At 37.0% G+C, this 19,974-nt stretch overlaps 1 protein-coding gene across 1 annotated transcript in view; it reads right to left on the bottom strand.

Moving 5' to 3' along the window:
- Positions 1-18,525, bottom strand: part of Tmem47 (transmembrane protein 47) — a 28,475-nt gene extending 9,950 nt beyond the window's left edge. The window contains exons 1-2 of the mRNA XM_077793587.1: positions 18,046-18,525; positions 3,436-3,576 (exon numbers count right to left, since the gene is read on the bottom strand). Of these exons, the coding sequence (XP_077649713.1) occupies positions 3,436-3,576; positions 18,046-18,271 (367 nt within the window). The 5' untranslated portion in view covers positions 18,272-18,525. The remainder of the gene's footprint in view (positions 1-3,435; positions 3,577-18,045) is intronic.
- Positions 18,526-19,974: the final 1,449 nt, after the last annotated feature.

The raw sequence follows: 19,974 nt of genomic DNA, 5'->3' as shown, positions 1-19,974 counted from the left end.
AATATTTATTTTCTAGTTCTCGGCGGACACAACATCTTTGTTGGTATGTGGTGCTGAGGATCGAACCCGGGCCGCACGCATGCCAGGCGAGCGTGCTACCGCTTGAGCCACATCCCCAGCCCCTAATTTTAAGATTGTTATATCAGAAATAGCACATGTTAAAGTGTCTAAGACTGTAGCATATGGTAGATGCTTAGTTTATTATTATTATTATCATCATCATCATGGATAACATCTGGTTCTGAAATCTAGATTTCTAGGACTGGTAAGAGAGTTATAAAAAATGGGGCAATGGTTTAGAAAGGCTGTAATGATGGCTTGCTCTTGCTCTGCTACCAACTTTTCAAGCAGCTAACAAGCTCCCTTGACCCTTGTGGTAATGAAGGACCTCAAGACAAAGAGAGGATACAATCTTTAAAATTCCTTTGCCTGTCTTTATGAGATTTAGTCATCAGCTTTCAGGAAAAATCCTTAGAATTTATTATCTAAATGTTAAGATATTATATTTGCATACTATAGGTGTCTGACATTTGTTAATGAATGAATAAAATATTAAAATGAAAACAATCACTTTGATAATTATTACTAGCTTTGTGGTCATATGAAAGTTGCCACTTCATAAGTTCCAACAATAGAAATGTTTTTTAATTACAGCTGGTTGTTTACATTTTTGTATTTCCCCACTGGATTATAAGCCACATGACTTAGTCATCTTTTTAGCATTTATTCAGAAACGATTTACTGAGTGCATCTGAGTACCAGGCACAGCACATGGTACAGAATTAACTATGTAGCTCTGGATAGAGATGTTTCTAAGTGCCAGTGATATGTCTGTATTGAATTTATGTGCTACATGTCTCAGCAAAAGATGAAAAAAACATTTCTTTTTTGAGATAGGCATCATTCTCTATGTGTGTGAACACCAAAATAATACTTATTGTCACAAAGTTTGAGGCTATTTGGAGAAGGAAACATTTTGGAAAGAGAAACAGACCATTTACAAGTAGAACAAGATTTGTAAAAGGGGAAAATGGCCTGAAATACACATTTAGAAAGAATCACTACTTAAATGCATGTTTAATAAGAGGCAAGAAAAATAGAAAACCATAACTTTAGCTGGCATTGTTTCAAGTAGGCAGATTATCTAACTTTTCCAATCTTAAGCATAAATCAATAATAGATTATTATGCATAATGAATATCTTTCTTATCCAGAGATCAGCTGCAGGTAATTCTTTAATGCTCTTAAAATGGAAGAGAGAAACCTTTATGTGACATCTTACAACAGCCAGTGAATTTTATCTTATATGTACAATGAACACTAAAATAATGGTTATTTCAAAATATGTCCATAATCACACTGTCAAATGATAAAAGAGTAAAATTAAATCTCAATATATGTACATTTAAAAAATATAGTAGTATAATGCTCATTTTAGGTCTCAGAGGGTAGAACAACACTATGTGAATTTTGATGTAGGAATTCCTCTCATCATTTTATATTTTAATAATATATGTAGTAGGTAGAGCTAAATCAAAATATTTATTTCAGCTAAATCTATTACCTTTTACTTATGTCCATTTACAATGTATTTTCAATTACAACAAGTACTTATTTTCACAATTTTTTCTGTATTTGTAAAAATAGACATTTTTAGGAAAAAAAATCTGGAAACTTCCAGTTAATATTCTAAACATGTTTATAAGATATGGTATCAACAATGAACTTTTTGAGACAGAATTCCATTTCAAGAATTGTATATCATTGAATTTATCATGAATACTCTTATAATCAATTATCTAATCATTATGTTAATAAATCTTATCTGCAAAGATAGACATGATAAAATTGATATACCTAAATTATTTCATTCTAAGACAGAAAAAAAGTCATGGTAAATCCATGAACCAAGAAATAGATTAGAAAATAGTGATAGATCTTTAGGAGAACCTTCATGTTGTACTAAATCATTCACAACAGACTCTCATTACATGTGAGAGTAATAAAGTAATGATTACTATGGTCACTTCCTAAAACTTAAAAATGTTTCCTGTAAAGATGTTTTCTAGGCTATTAGACAGTATCCATGGTGATATTCTGGCCAATTTTACAGTTGTCTTAATACAATGTTTCTATAACAGGTACCCAAGGAATAGTTCAATGAATGTTCGAAGGAGTCAGTAATGAATAAACCTTAAACTAGTTTAAATAAGTCTTAAACTAGTTTAAGATTCAGTAGCCTTCCAGCCCCAGCTCTGTCAGTAATTATTATGTGATTTTTTGTTTTTGAGAAAAAGGAAAAAGAAGGTTTATTTCTTGGCTAGCAAAGGAGAAACACAGGGGACTCCTGTCCCATAGGCTATGAGTCTACTACTATGTGATATTGAGCAAGTCACTTAAATATATGAATTTGATGTACTTCTGAATTTCTTCAGCCCTTTAGGCCTTTGTTTTTATGACACTGACATTCTGATCATTCTTCATGGGTATAAGAAAATGAAGACAAACAGCAGGGGGCAGCAGAATACTTTGGATTTTACATTTTTAGCTCCAAGTACCCTTCAAAAATTCTGAGAAATTTCATCTATTCCAACCTTTAAACAGCTTTTAAAAATCCATCTAACAGCCTAGATGATTCTGTCAGTGTCTTCATTATTGACAGTCACAGGGGCTTATTTTGCAGTCTTCAAATCAGATATGATTGACAGGGTAAATTGAAGGCACCACAAGAATCTTTCAGTTTAAGTTGAAAAGAATAATATATTCAAGGATATTATTATAAATGAAAATTAAAACTCTCGTCAAATAATATACTGGGCTTTTAGTCCACAAGTCCCTTTTCTAAACAGCTCTCTTGCTTTTTGGTTTACCTTGGTTGATGTTTTAATTCAAGCTACACATCACAGAAAGACGGTTGTTAAATAAACGAACATACAATTGGTTTCATATAATTAATTTGCCTGATGGTTCCAGGTTATGTGGTGATTTTTCAGTATAACCATGGTTACTTCCAAAGAGATGTATGATTTTTGAGGGTGCACATTTTGGAATTTTTTTTCCAGTTTCATGTCAGAAAAAAAAAAATGATGCTGCCTTAAGATCACCAAGGGGGCAGTATAAAGGAGAAAAAAATGGATGTAAAAAAAGACTTCGTAAATACATCTGCTGTAGTTCCTAAGGCAACATCCCTGACAAGATGTATTATTTATTCACATTTGAGTTCAAAGTTTAGAAGTTGACACTGTGCTCTGTGAAATGCTTAACATGCTAAAAACTGATAATATTATGTCTTCAGCCCATTTACCTTAAAATATAACAAATGTTTCTCAATTTTTATGTCATATAGCAAATGCATACTGCTTCTGTATGAGAAGAGATGATGGCAGAAAAGTTCTTGAAACTTTAATACTGGTTTGGAAGTATGAATATATTTACCTGCTGCAAAAAGCATGACAGCAACAGGTCTGTAGAAGCGCCTTCGGGATCCCACGCAGATAGAAATCAAACCCACCAGGAATGCAATGAGAATGATGGCAGCACCACCCAAGAGTAAAGCCAGAGTAGCAATCTGCCAGTCTGGAAAGGAAAAAAAGAAAGGCATTGCTTTTAAGCATTAAGTCCTCAAAGAATCAACAGAACTAACTTAGCAGCCTTCACCTTGCTGCAGTTCAACAAATGTGATTTTACTGCACGCTAAGCATCCTCTGGGGTTTGAAATGTTTTGCAACAAAAATTAATATTAATGTCTTTATTCAGAAATGGCTCCTATGCTAAGCTCAGCAGAGTTTTTAGACTAGGGGTTTGCCATGCTTTTCTTCCAAGCACTCTTATTAAGCATTCTTGTTAAATCGAGTGTCCCCTCCATGACCTATTTTCAATATTATTAAGATTTAAATTTTTATTGATCTATAAAGCTCACAAATCTTAGAGGAAAAAAATAAGGATGAGGATTAGTAATATATATATATATATATATATATATATATATATATATATGTATATTAATGTAATGACCATCCAGATTAATGAACAAGAAAGTTCCCATGTCCCTTCCCAGTCAATAACCACCATCCCACCTGGGTAGTGATCACATCTATCACCATGGATTAGTTCAGTTTGTCTGTTTATAAATAATATTATAAACACTTTTATGTGTGACTTTTAAATCTCTGAAATTCATCCATGTGGTTGTGTGTAGCAGTAATACATTCTTTTTTAGTGCTGTTCCTTCTTAGAAAGCCTTCTTTGACCTCATAAAAATTCTCCAAGTTTTTATTTGCCTTCCCTCAACCACTAAAACAATTCCCCAGCCAATTAACTTCAGGAGGATTTGTTGCTGTTTGTTTGTTTGTCCTCTCTTTTATTTCATTCTTATCTCACTCTCGGATTTACTACTACAAGAGTAGTTTCTGAAATTAGGTATTCCTACGGAGCGAGAATGGATTAAAAAATGGCTGCAGGACCCCCTCTCTTCATGTACAGATGAAACAGCCTATATTGACCACTTAGTATATGCAAGCATTATGGACACATCAACTGAGTCTCCCACATACTTCATAAAAAGTAAACCTCAATGAATGTTCTCATTTCTTACAAAAAATAAAGAAGTAGTTATGGTATGACAGAAAACTGGCCCATTTTCCTTTCCTAAGGAAGGTAGAATGTTCTCTCAGAAGAAGCAATGTGAAATTATGAAAGCACTACTCAAGCATTACACTATACAGTGGTGGTTCTAAGTCCCAGACTGCCTCTTCTGGCCCTTAGTTTAATGAATATGTAGCAAATGCAAATACATTTTAATCTATTGTTATATTGCAACATATTATAGTCAAAGTGCAGACTCATGATATTTTGATGCTTTCTTTTAAAATTATCCTTCTAAAAAGCTTCCCAAGTAGTCAGGCATGGCCGTGCACTCCTACAATACCAGCTACTTGGGAGGCTAAGACAGGAGGATCACAAGTTGAAGGGCAGCCTAGACAAATTAGTGAGACCCTGTTTCAAAATTAAAATATAAAAAAGCCTATGAGCATAGCTGGGTAATAGAGTACTTTCCTACCATGTGTGAAGCCCTGGAAAACACCAGAAGCACAGAGAGGGGATGGGGGGGGTGCACGTGGAAGTGGAGGGAAAGCTAACTTCCAAAGTATACTTTTCCACACTCTTTCCTAAGAAATCCTAATTTTTTTTTCACTAGTATGTAACTAGAACTTAAACAGCAATCAGGAAACAAATAAATAAGGGGAAAATAGAACAAATCCACACTTCTTAAAAATATAAAGATGAATCACAAGTAAGTAGAAAGCAGTTTTATGCCATCTATTTGTAAGAAAGTCATATAACTTCAAACAAACGTGTATCTGGCTTTTAACTAGAAGTTAAAAGGATAGCCATACTATGGCTTTTTTATTCCCGAACAGCATGTAGCTTTGAATTAAAAAAAGCCAAAAGAATAATCCTTACACTTGGAAGCCTCTAAATTTCTTTGGAAAAGTTTATACATAGAACATTATTTAATATATTGGAAACCCTTCTGAAAACTTGTGTGTAAATTGAAATTTCTGAAAGAAAAAAAAATCAAAGTTTAATTATATCAAAGCATAGAGGGTACAAAGAATAAAATCTATCCAACCATCCATCCATCCATCAATGTAATTCCTGGAGAGTTCAGTAAGAGCACCTATGCTAAATACTCTTTTAATTATCTACTACTTTTATAAAATGAGTAGTATTTAACAACTTTCAATAAATTACTTCATGTAGATTTTTTAAAGTGTTAGTTTCATTTAAACTAATATAAAACTAAATCTCTACCCATTTAAAAATATCTTAAAATAAAACTACAATTACTTGCTTTTTCCTGATAAACTCCTTTTCATAACTCAACATGCATAAAATATAATACATTTGACTATTTTCACTTCCTACCCCAAATCAAACAGTTATAATTTTGGCTACTCCTCTTTATCTTCTTTCTTTCTTTTTTTTTTTTAAAGAGAGAGAGAGAAGAGAGAGAGAGAATTTTTTAATATTTAGTTTTCAGTTTTCGGTGGACACAACATTTTTAGTTTATTTATTTTTATGTGGTGCTGAGGATGAAACCCAGTGCCCCGTGCATGCCAGGTGAGTGTGCTACCGCTTGAGCCACATCCCCAGCCCTCTCTTTATCTTAAATAGGCTCCAAGAATAGCTAAAAACACAATATACAATTGTTTTCATTTTATATAGATAGACTAAGAAAAAACATCAAACTTTCTCTATAAAGAGCCAAAAAATAAATAATTTTGGCTTTTTGGTCATGGTCTCTATTGTATCTATTTGACTTTGCCATGTAGCATGAAAACAGCCATACAAAATATGTAAACAAAGGAACATTGCTGTGTTCCAATAAAAGTTTATCTATAAAAACAGGTGGCAGGCTAGTTTTGACCCTGTGGTTGGGTTATTATTTGGTGCTTCCTGGTCAATGTTTCATTTTCAAATGTTCAGGTAAAGGTCCCTCAAATAATAAAAATCACATAATAAAGTTAATTTGGATAAATGAGTAATATAGAGTACAAAGTGATGTTTATCCAAAATAGCAATAGAAAGTAACAACAAAAAGTGCTAATTTCACACAATGTTAAATTTCCTCCAAATAGTGATACTTTATTTCATATGGAGAAGCAATAAAATGCCACAGTAGAAAACACCTGGAAAATAAATGTTATTAAAAGGCACTAGAACCTTATCAGGAAAGGAATCTCTTATAGCACAGGGAATACTTGTAAAAAGTAGGTGAACACAAGCAGTTCATGTTTTCTACTAAATGTTCTATATATTTAGTATTGAGTTTGTCGCTAATAAGAAAGTCACTCTAGATACAACGTCAACAAAGATAGTCACCAGTATCATCACTGCTGTGGTATTGCTACCCTTCCCTTTGATCTACAACCAAAGCTTCAACTACTCAAACAGAAAAGCTGTTTTATTTTCCAAGAGAGACTAGAAATGTCCATGAATGCCACTGTCCTAGCCAGAAGCTGTGCTCAGACTGGACTACTGAGACTATATCACTGGTGGACAAGTGCCAAGTTTTAGCATTATTGTCACATACACTTGGAAGGACTCAGGCTGTTTGTGTAGGACTAAAACTTTAAATAGCTGCCTACCTTAACCTCAATTAGAAAGCAAAGAATTTGGTTAAATATGGCTATCATAGACATGGAGGCCTAGGGTGCTTTTCAAGGTTCAGCCTGGGCATTTTGGAGCTGAAAACAGGGTTTGTGGCATCCTGTCTCTTTGAGAATATAAGCAGAATTCACTGTTTAAGCATTAGAGTGAGCCTGACAGATGAACACAAAGTCAGAAACTGTGTAGATTGGATGGTTACAATTTCCTTTTTCTTACTGAACAAGACTAGGATATGGGGGAAAAAAGTAAAACATATTTTAATGATACCTAGCACTGGCTATTAAAATAATAGACTGGGCTTCCCATTACTCAATCAAAGCCCAGTACTAGCTTTAGCAAGAATATGTACATATAAAATGTTTTATTATATTCTACAGGACTTGGAGAATTTTACAGGCATATTATATCTCTACCCAAAGGGTTTCTCCATTAAGGTTTGCATGCAAATATTTGCTATCTCATATTCAGTGTTTGTAAAATAAATTAAAATTATGATATACAATTCTCAATTTTCAGCCCCATTTCTTTAAAAAGTCGTGTATCTTAATTTCTCATCATCAGTTCATTTCTGTACCAGTCTTAGTCCCCCAATGAAAGTCCTCACAGTATTTAGTCAGATGAAGTGTTAAGAGTCCTTAGAGATTTATTACTCTTCATTAGTTTTCCAGTTTTGTAAGTGATGTACTTATACTATAGTAAAGCAGTAAACATAATTCAGCCTTGAACAACTTCAATAGCCATGGTGCTGTTTTACAAATTGCAGTGTTCTGCACAATTAAAACTGGCCATTGTTCAATGTTAGGCCAGTTGATTGGAAATCTAAATTTGTTATCCAAGATGTAGGTGAGCAGGTGGTAATCAGTTTTGAGGAAATAATGTGTTGCCTTGGTTTATAAGCTGGTGAGGGCTCAGATGGGCAGGGTAGCATGTTTTGGATCTGGAAACCAAATCTGAAATGAGGCTGCCATATTACATGTCAGATTCCCTCAAGATTATTTTGGCAAAACTGACAGTATCACACTGGAGGCTTTGGAACTGAACCTAGAGAAGCTGACGTTCAAGAAAAGTACATTTACATGTATTCCCCCACAGTAAGAAGATAAAAACCAGGCCATCCCTATATAACATTAAATTTAACATTAATATGCAACTCAGGAACTAAAGTAGAGTCCTCTTTCAAGGTATTTGTATTAGCTGGCATCAGAGTTTTCTATGTCTGTAAATGCTTTAGTATTCTGCAGAATTATGCTGACTTACTTAGTATAATATGTGAGACTAGGCTGAAATAGCCACTGCATTATGAAAATTCTATGGGCTGCATTAAAACTCTTTTTTTTTTCCCTTGGGGAATTCACAGTCAAAATCCACTTACTTTAAGGAAAGGCAAAAATCTTAATGAGGGTACATTTTCCACATTTTGAAGCCAAAGTCAGAGCATCACACACCAGTGCCTAAAGCTTTTCTCCTCCATCCATCTCGTTTTCAAACATTTAACTTATCAAACACTGGCTAATTTATTTATTTCTGTAGAATTGTTTATATGCTGAGATTAGTTCTACTATATGTAAATCCCTAACCACACAATTGCTACTTCTTTTAGGAAATTATATATGATTAAAAATAAATGAAAAAACAGTTTTTTAACCTTTTAAATTCAAGTTCCACTGTTTGTGTGGATGATATTTCCTTCAATGTATTCATGGTTTTAATGGATGATTCTCACTTCCGTAATTCCCATTACAAATCAAAACATGAATTTTAAAAAAAAAAGGTTTATAATCACATTCAAATTTGTCAGATAGGCACTAGTATCTTCATCTTTGAACCCCCCCAAAGGAAATTACATTAATTAAAATACTATTCATAACTACAACTACAATTACTCACTAGATCATCTCTACCTTGACACCACTCTTCACAAAGTATCCACAAATTCTCTCTAATTCACCTAATAAAATGGACAATTTTTACTCATTTCAAGCAAATATTCAGTTCTTCTAAACTTTATTATCACATAAAACATATTTATAGCAAAACATTTCCATTTAATTGGTGAGAACTTAGAAAGCTACTTCTGTATTGTCAATCTGTTTCTATCATCAGGAACTGGAAATAATTAGGATGCTATTTGTTTAAGGGGGGGTCTCGGTTACAGAATAATACTTCAGACTTACATTCCCCAAATTATCCATGTCTTTGTCCCAATCAGCTCATTTTGTCTGAAAGTATGATTATTTTTATCAAATGCAACAAGATTTTATTTTAGGATTAATGCTACATTACATCTGATTTTGGCTAGAAAGGCCATATACTCGAAAAAATTAATCAAACGAAAATATTATTTTGTGTAAAAGGAAGGTGATTATAGACTTAACAATCTAACTCCAGAATTATCAAATGATATACTTAACTTTTCCAAGTTAGTCCGAACGTGGCAAATGAAGTGGAAAACTGAAACAATTACTGAGGCAGTTTAAACGTTGTTTTCTTGGCCAAGTTGCATTTAGACCTAAATCCATCAGTGCTGCATTAATTTTCCACTATTTCATTATGTGGACACAAACAAAGGCAGCCAAGAGAAGAATTAGGATTCCAACTTTAATAATTAAAAGTCTTATCTCTTTTTTCTCAAACAAATGATATTAAAATAACAATTTTTTCATGCAAACAAATACTTAAGGCAAATAACTATTTGTATTTGATAAAATGGCAAACAATATGGATACCATATACACTGTGCTGAACAAAAGGAAGTGGATTATTGTAAACGCAGCTGCTTTAGATACCCATGTTAACTAAGTTGGCAACAATTTTGAGTCCTTCTCTTTAGGCCCATTCACAAAGTAGGAGTGTATCAAAAGTACAGTGTCAACCTGATTTTAAGCTATTTTAAGGCAAACATTCAAATATGTGACACAGCAACTCTAATGACCAAACTGCATGTCAATTTTGCCAACCTTTTGGAAAATCCTTGCTGTCGAAACTGCCAGACAGGGTACTAGTTTTTGACCCATGACAATTTCAAACCTGCTTCATAGAATTTATCTTAGAAAACTCAGTGGAAATGTAGTTTATAATCTAAATACCATAACATATCATCCTCCTCCAATAAAACTACTATATACAGAGTTTAGCAAGGAACCCTGTCATTAAAGCATGTTATAGTATTTAGCCATAAAGAAAGATACCATCACCTCTAATGACTGTTGTTTCTTACCATGAGCTATGTTACAAAGCTTTCACTATCATGTGATGATAATATTACCTAATGGGTACTGGTATATCTCTATAGTAATTTCAGAACATGGTATTTCTATACGGTTGTGATGGGTTCGGTATACTAAAAATTGTTTCTTTCCCACTGATTGAAAACACCCTAAGAGGGTTACAATGTGAAAACTTACTTATTAGAAAAGCAGGAAGAAGAAAACCCACACCAGGAATAAGAGTGGGCGACCTTCCTCTAAGTAACTAAGATGCTTTTGTGATGGGTTTGGGACAGCTAATAAGCAAAAGCGTACACAGCCAGAGAGCCATATACAGTCAGTATTAAGACACCTCTTTAGTAAATATGGAATGATAAAATGGGCAAGCATTTGCCAGCTCCTTCTTATACTTCTCTATAGAAGTAAAACTTCTATTGCCTTCTTTGTAGCACTTTGTACATTTATTTCATTAATTTGTTTACAAGATAACATTTGTTTTATTCATCCTCTTCTCTCAGCACTGGCACAGAACTTTGCACACAAACTGGATGTGTACCAGGATCATGTCTACCTGTTGCTAGAAAATTAATGTGTTTCAGTGAAATTAACTTCCTGGGTACATGTGAGAAGACAGGCAAATGGAGACAAGTCATTTCTATTTATGTCACCCAGTGGTGCTAAGAATAGATTCCAGGTTTCACTCACAGATCACCATGGCAGTGTTTTGGTGCATGTTTGGTTTAGGAATCTGAAAAATGAGACTGTTAAAATTCTTTTTAAAAAAACTTGTATTTTTGGGGGGTGTCCTTTTTTTGTACAGAAAATGTGATTTGTAGGTCCCAACTTCTATTTTTCCTATATTATTTTATCTAATAAACATACATTTGAATGCACAGTACCAATATTATCCCCAAACATGGCTCATTTAACTATCATTTTAAGCCTCATAGTAGTTAATAAGCAGATAGACACCAAGATGATATACTTGATGTTTCTTGGTTCTTTGGGAGACATGGATGTCTCATATTTTTTAAAATGGCAGTCTTTGGTGCCCAAGGCAAGCTTAGAATAGGACAGAAAATTGATGATCTACTAGGATCTCCAGATCTCACATAAACTTAGGAGCAAAAAGGCTAAAGAGAAGTGTCCTTGTCTACATTTCTAGGGAGATAATCCAATAATTTGCGAAGACTGGTAAAATTTATCTGTCAGTGCCTTTGACATGTAAGGCTGAAATTCTGCTTAAAGAAAAATCAATCTCTTTTGATAAATTACTATATATTTTTAATAAAGTCTGAATGCAATATGTTGTCAAATGAAAATTTATATTCACTTCATCAATTCAAGATACTTACCTGGCTGACTTCAACATACTTGTGGAATTAATTTTCAACTGAAAATTAAGCTGTTTTATAGTATCCCATCATGGAGAAACTTAAAGCAAAAGAGTGCTTATTAAAGAATTTAGCCATGATAAAAAATTAAATTTGATGATTAAAAAAATCTAAGTCTAACTGATTTATCAATATATGCAACTGTACCTATATTTATTTGAGAACTTTAAATTCCATGTAAATTTCAAATGAAATCAAAATATGGCTATTAATCTTATGAAAAGTGGATATTTCGCAAGTAGTCCTTAACCTCTTCATCAAAAATTCCATATTCAATGGTCCTTCAAACACCAAGAGATAGTTATCTACAATATTACAGAAAAATGTGAAAACTAACCCTGTAAAAATACTATGGCTGGGCTGGGGATGTGGCTCAAGCGGTAACGTGCTCGCCTGGCAAGTGTGGGGCGCTGGGTTCGATCCTCAGCACCACATAAAAATAAAATAAAGTTGTTGTGTCCACCGAAAACTGAAAAATAAATATGAAAAAATTCTCTCTCTCTTTAAAAAAAATACTATGGCTAAGTGCAATCTCTCTGTTGAGTCTTTAACATTGCATCCTGCTTCATTTTCCTTATTGATGCAATACATGTGATTTGACTAAATTATTTACAAAATCCTTTCTACTCTGCGCTATGATTCTGCAATTCAATACATGGCAATTATTGAGAGAAGAATCATGCTATTAAAACAAAAAGGAAGCAAACAAAAACAACTCTGCAGCTTCAATACCTCTAAAGCACTGCAAAACTTGACTCTTGTGTAGAATTTTAACATTTTAATGCTCCTGTTCCAAGCATCTCATCAGATACACACAAAACTTTCTTAGAAAATGAGCAAAATGTTATTACATAACACAAAGTAACAGATTACAGTACAGATTCCTAATCAGTTGAGCCTTGGTTATCTAAAACCACAAACAAAAAATGGAAGGTGGTATATCTTTTATCTCTGTCTGTCTGTCTGTACTTGTGGACAGGTTAGGCTCTTGAGTTCATTTCATCCCCAATCCTAGTGATCCCATGCAAGTGACTAATCACTAAAGCCATGTACTGGCTGAAGGCAAAAATTATGTGGTTGTTTTCTTTCTTCAGAGGTAATAAAGAATGCAGATTTGCAGCTAGACTCGGTGTCAGATGGATTGCACAGTGTCAGATGGATTGAATGGTCAGTCCATCAAGGGGTAAAGTCTAACTCTCCTTGAACCTGAGCTTGACTATAGGGCTCCTTCAAAAGGATCAGAATGTGATAAAAGAGATGTGTGATTTGCCATGCTAGTTCAATGGGGCAGGTTCTCTTAGGAATCTTGTTCTGGGGAAAATCACTCATTATGTATGTCTAACTATCCTAAAATCCCCATGTTAGAAAGAGTTCCTATAGCTGCTTTAGTTAGAGTTCTAGTTGAGGCTACCTTTCCAGTTATTTATACCAAGGTGACAAATCTCTGAGTAAAACTATTTGGAAAAGGTTCTACATTTCCAGATGTTCCATTCCCAGGTCACTGAAGTCATACTTAGGTATGGCTCTGGATATCTTGGATCAGAGACAAACCATCTTTATTATGCCCTATTTGAATTACTGACCCACATAATTAATGAACATAACAAAATGATTATTGTACAACACTAACTTTTGTTATGGTTAGCTTCCTAACATTAGCAACTGGAATACTCTTGGTAAATCTTGTCTCTACAGCCAATCAATTGAGATCTTAGTAAATTCACAAAAAATTCCTGGTATTCTCAACAGTATTTAGGAATTACATTAGCCACTATGCAAGTTTATGACATTGGGAATAATCATAGTATGTGGGTAGAAATGAATAATGGTTTTGTGATCATGACATACCAAGAATATTATTAAACACTAGGTAATACATATCAATATTTAAACTTGAAATTAAATGAAATGCAAAGAAATTTTACTATTTAAGAGGGAAAAGACCTCCTAAATCACTGAGTCTATTTTTCTACATACATGATATGAAATAAATAGTTTCATATATTTAATCTTCATGACAAATCATTTGAGAACTTATATATAAGTTGTATTCAGTCACATAGTTGTTAAGTGGCCAAGTTCAGATCAGTTAGAACCCAAAGTCTCATGTATTCTCCATAATAATACTCTCTCTGCTGCCACGGATTTAGCATAGTTCATATATAAGTTTGCTGTGGTATTTAGGTAATCAAGAGACTTATTTTGAAACATCTACAACCATTTTGACTAATATATCTAGTAGTACTGGCTGTATCTATAGTCTTTCAAAGGGTCTTACATTAAACAGAAACAAAGAAATTCCTCCAATGTATTACTGACAGCAGATACAATCTATTGCTTGAAATATGCTTTTGTTTGTTTTTGTTTTGATATGTTTTATCAAAGGCCAGGCTTTTCACACACCCATCAAATCCCTTTGCTGCCAAAGACTGATCTAAGTGGCTCCCTGGGGATTATAATCCTTCTATGAATGTGAGCAAAAGAGGAATTATATTTGCCCACAAATTAAAATATCCTTTGTAAAAGTAAATCTGGGGAATGTGAAATTCTAGAAGATATTTTTAAAAGATCCTGAAGATTTTGAAATAAGTTACACTTAGTTTTCTCATGTTCATTAGTTGAGAAAGTTTGGGTACTAACTAGTACTGTTAATTTTTCACCATCTGTGCTGTACAGGTTTAATGAAATTGCATTTGTCCTACTTATGTTCTTTTAGAGGGAGTCAGAGGAGGTTTAACTGCAGTGAGTTCCAGGTTTGCTGAGCTATGTGTAAACATCCATTAATATCAACTCATTTCAAGTAACAAGATGAACCTTCCCTGGGGCAAATCATATTGTGAGGTTTCCCAATGAAATTCAGTTTTCTGAATTAAGGTACAGATTCAAAAGCATGCACAGATGATACATGTCTGAACTCAGAATCACTGTATCTCAGATCTTTTAAGAACTGAAGGTGTTCAGGCAGTTCTATTGATCTTAAAGTATCACCTAAAACAGGTTTTCTTATAAATTCCTCAAAGTGGAGTTTTATACTAAAATTAATATTCACCTGTTATTAGCATATGGTACACTGCCATTTCAAAGCTAACAGTGACTCATGTTACAAATGCAGCTATTTTTAGTATAGTGCATGAATGATGTTAACAATATTCCTTGAAAAAGGCATTATTTGATCAAGTACTTTGTGGATAGAAAGGATTCTCTCACAACTGCTATGGCTGTGAACTCCTAACAACTATATTCTAAAACAAAGTTATCAAAACTAAACAAGAGTAAACAGAAATCTAAAACATCGGTACAACCTTGAGTAAGCTTTAAGATTCATTAAAAGCCTGTCCTAAACAGTACTGTGGAAAACCATTCTTAGAAAGGAATTCTGTGGCCAGCAGCCATGAGTACTGCATATTCTAAACTTCCTAACAAGCATACTTTATGTTTCTTTTCTTTTTGCACCACCACCAATGACAGTCAATAAGTCATTTTCTCATTTGTCTTTTTGTAAAACTTAAGACTATTGTCTGCACGGTCCCTAGTACACTGAATTACTGAATTAGACGCCAGAGAAAAGCATTCTTGCTGACTGACAACCAGATTACTGGTTCATACTAGAAGTGCTGACGCAACCTTCAGTACACCAGGACACAAGAGGCATGGTTCTGCTTTCGCTTAAAACCATAAAATAGGTTATAAACAGCAAACGATGCATATTTGGTACCCAAATTAAAATGCAAGTTTAAACATAATGGCTTAGGGGAAAGTTTTAGTAGAAACTGGGCCTAACTAGGGCACACTGTCGTCAGAAGAAACATTCCCGAAAATTTCCTTCTGTAAATACAAGCTTGCCTCTTCCCGGCAGTTTAAATTCTAATTAAGACAAAGGTTTTTAATTAAGCCCTGAAGATCCTGGTGTAGGGCCTTCAGTAAAACTGTCCTTGGTGGTTCCTCCCAAGATAATTCATTTCAAGATACAAGGAAGTGGATCTCTTACAAACCTTCAGAGAAAGGCATTTCCCTCCCTTCCCTTTAGCTACTCTACACAGCAAACAGACTGAAAAACGCTGTCTACCCTTTGGATCAGGCAAGCAAAACATTGCTGGTTTCGATTCTGGTGTCCCCCTTTGTTTCAAAAATACTGATAGAAGTTTCAAGTGCACATAACATAACATTTTAAAAAAGAACATTTTGTTACTGGGGACATGGCAATTTTCCATCTTTTATTTCCTTTCCATCACCCCCCATCACCACTACCACTGTGGAGAGCAAAACTGAACTGCTACTACATCAAGTCAAGAACTTGTTCCAGATAGCCTCCACCAAAACCACCTTCACTTGTAACCCATTCGCTTACAAACTACATTTTCTGAGCTGAAAAGTATTTTTTTTCCATGAATATATGCATGGGGATAGAAAAAAAGTGCTTGAGGGGGAAGTGGTCAGTCTCTTCTTTTTACATTGCAGAGTAAAAATCCACTATATTTGCATTAAGCTTGGGTCTCCCTATTTCTTTGCCTAGAAGAGAAAAAAAATGCTGAAATAAATGGGTATGGAGGCAATTAAGGAAAGATTAGCAAACACTGCATACTGCTCAAACAAACTTGAGCTGGCTTCTCACCATTCCCTACATTCCTGGCCAAGAGAAAAGGATAATGGCCTGAAAAGCAAATGGAAGTTGAAGCTGGTTTCTCTAACCTATCTGAAAAGTCTTTATGCAATCAGAGGGCTATTATTTCAGGGGACAGAGAGAAAGGGGCAAAAGATTCACGTTGCTAAGGAGACATTCTGAAGCTGGCATTCCTACATAAATTTCCATTTCTATTGAAGAGGGGAAAGAAAAGATATTTTCTCCAAAGTTTATTTGGATCTCCGGGTTACTGAAGAAAGGCATTTTACCTATTTATTTTATCTGTAGTTGTAAACAACCAACTCTGAAAGAATTAAAGACCTAAATGTTGACCTCCTGCTGCCAACCAGTCCCCTCCTCAGTGAATTAATCAACAAAGGCGAAACCTTTCAATGGGTATTTTGAGGTAAGAGAAAAGAAAAAGCTTTTGTAAACACAAAATTTAATTTATGGAAGGAACTTAACCAAGTGAACTAATCTCTCATATAACAAGAAATGAAAGACAAAAGAAAATCAGATTTTTGTGGCTTTTTGTGCTATTTCAACTTTATTAGAACTTGAAACGGTTCCAGTAAAGCTTTTTAAATGGTTTCAGAGAAGACATGACTCTGTCAGGAAGGAATTTAATGTTTCTCAGGAGTGTGTGTGTGTGTGTGTGTGTGTGTGTGTGTGTAAAAATCACAAGCTCTTGGTCCTCTCTCTATCCCCCATTCTCTGTGCGGACATTCAGCAGCTGAAGAATTAAGATTGGAAAGGGAAGAGTTTGCAGCAAGAAATCGGAAGTGGCAGATTTCTGTTAAGGGCACAATTGGGGCGCTGGAGGCAACTAGAGGGTCGGGGAGGGAGAGAATAAAGCCATAAAATCCCCGTGGGGCTAGCAGCTCCAGTGGCTACCTTCTTTGTACTCCACCCCCATTCCATCCATTTGCAGTTTTCAAAGCTGGCAGAATAAAGCACAACTTTCCAGGCAACTGTGAATAGCTCACAGAGGAGAGAGGAGTTTCTTACAGTGAAAGAAAAAAAAAAAAAGGGCAACTCAGAATCTACGACGGTATCACCAAAGGGGGGGGGGATTAAGACTGTCTCTCTCCCAGCTCACCATAGCCACCCCAAAATTTAAGGAAATATAATCTGCATCAAAATTCATTCGAGAAAACCCAGATATAGTGGAGCTGAGCAGGCAAAAACGTGGGCTCTAAGAGGTAAACTCAGGCAAATTCCTCTTTGAAAGAAGGAGAAGAAAAACTGAACAGGGAACCCACACATCTTGGGAGTTGGGCGTTTTAGCCCGTTTCTTTTTTAACGGGGGTGTGGAAGGAGTTGCATTTTTTACACAGCCACATGGTTCTCGCCTTAAACGATAACAATTACCCAAAATAGCATACCTGTTACTCCAGAGCGGGAGGAATGGCCACGGGAGGAGGGAGAGGGCGTGGGACGCCGCTTTAGGCTAGGCGACCTGGAGCCGGGCGGGGAGAGGGGTGCATGCAGGGACGCGTCTGGAGGCCGAGGCTCCGCGAAGGGCCGGGACAGGGGGAAACGACGGGAGCGGGGGGCCCGGAGAGGTGGGGAGGGGCGGTGGCCGTCGGGGCAGTGGGGCGCGGGACAGTCCGGGGAGGGAGGCAGGGGTCGCGGCGCGCCAGGCCCTCACCGCTGCTGAGCGTGGACTCGCAGTGCCAGCTGTCCAAGCTGGCGGGCTTCCGGCAGGACTCCCACAGGGACAGGTAGTACTGGTGGTCAGCGGTGACCCAGGCCGGACTCAGCACCGCCCCCAGGTCCAGACACAGCGCCAGGAAGATGCACACCAAGCCGACCAGCTTCAGCGGGGTCAGCACCGACACGCGCACCTCCTCCATGCCGCTGCCCGCCGAAGCCATCCCGGGGCGCCGCTGCCTCCCGCCCCGGAGGCGAGGACACCAGGCGGTCCGGAGAGCCTGAGCCCGACGCCCAGAGGAGCGAAGCAGCTGAGCCGCAGCGCGTGGGGACTAGTCCCTCGGGGCTCCGCGCCTCCAGCCGCGTGGGGAAGGTGGGTCTGTGGAGGCGGCTGGCCCGATGGGGGTCGACAGCAGCCGCCCGCGACACTGATCCCGTCGCGGACCTTCGCCGCGCGCTCTGCCAGCGCCCGCGCCTGCTCCGCCCCTGAGCGAACCCCACTCGCTCCGCCCCGGCCCCTCCCCGGGCTGCGAGAGGCGGCGCCAAAGGAGAGGGGCGGAGGGTCCGCACCCTGGTGGCTTCGGGCTCTGGCTCACAGTCCTACAGACTCTAGCTCGTCCTACCCCGCCCTTGATTCTGCACCGGCCCGTGCCCATGCCGGTGCCTCTGCCGCTGCACTTGCCTCAACCCCGCGCGCCCGCTGCGCTCCTCAGTTCCTTCAAGCAGACCTGCCCGGATCCCGCCCCAGACCACGCTAGCTCTAGGGTCGTCCTCTCCAATCCTCGCTCAATCACGTGGATTTCCTTTTCCTAAGGAGCTCGGTGGGTCGTTTTCTAGAAGGCGTTAGATGTGAATTCCTAGGTTTCTTAAGCGTGGCCGTGAAGCAAGGATAAGTCCCCTCTCTCTTCCAAGGCCACTTTCACATCCTGAAGGATTTGAAAGGTGGAGAAAAGTGACGAAGGGCATTTCGCCCTCTTTTCAAACCCAGGACGGGCCAAGGAGCCCTGGGATCCCTATTTCTTCAGTTTTCTAAGCCGGCTTCTGCTTCTGTTCTCTGGGCTCGCCTGCTTTTGCGCCCCCTATGAAGGGCGTTTGCTCAGGGCGTGCAGAACTTAGATATTACGCAAAATATAAAGAACCTTATTTGCATCTTCGCTGCTCGGTCCTTTGCGCGTTGACTAAAACCTTAATCTAATCCTGTTTGAATTATGCCCAGCTCTAGCCCCCGGCCTGTAATAAGAAAAAAAGTGTTATTATCTTCCCTGAACGGGAAACTAATGAATCTACAAATATTTATTGAACACCTACGGGTTCAATAAATATTTGTAGATTCAGCCCAATAGGGCATTGTCCTGATTCTTAAGGAGACACTTCGTGTTTTTCCCCATGCATGACGACTAAACATCCCTTGAAACTGAAATTGCGGTTTTGAATTTGGGTAGTTCATTCAGTATGTGATTGAAGAGTTCTGTCTTGGCTACTTTCTAGCTTTCCGGTAAAATACATTTATCAACTAGATCATTGGAGGAGTTTAGGTTGTTCTTAGATCATTCACCATCTCCAAAACTTGGTGGGAAACCTAAAATAGGAATTAAGACCTGAAGATGGAAAAACACTCTCTCCCTTTTTTGAAATACCAACCTCAATTTGTTGGTAACAATTCTTTTTTAACCACCTCTTTGCATAAATTGACACATCTTGATCGAACCTACGTTTTGTGTCTAACAAACAACAGAATTGGTGTCAAAAGAACAAGAACCAATCCGATGGAAAATAAAACCCCACTATTTTCTTACGTTTATAAATGAGATAACTGGTGACAGTCCCCTAACCGCTCAATCATTATCATGCTAATTACTGTAGGACCATTCACAAAGAATGACGGTAGCACTCTGAGCTCCATAACCTGGTACTTCCAACCTTATTC

Source organism: Urocitellus parryii, chromosome X (genome assembly GCF_045843805.1).
Source record: "Urocitellus parryii isolate mUroPar1 chromosome X, mUroPar1.hap1, whole genome shotgun sequence".
NCBI lineage: Eukaryota > Metazoa > Chordata > Mammalia > Rodentia > Sciuridae > Urocitellus > Urocitellus parryii.
The sequence above is the reverse complement of the archived record's forward strand: the minus strand, read 5'-3'. Positions and strand labels throughout refer to the sequence as shown.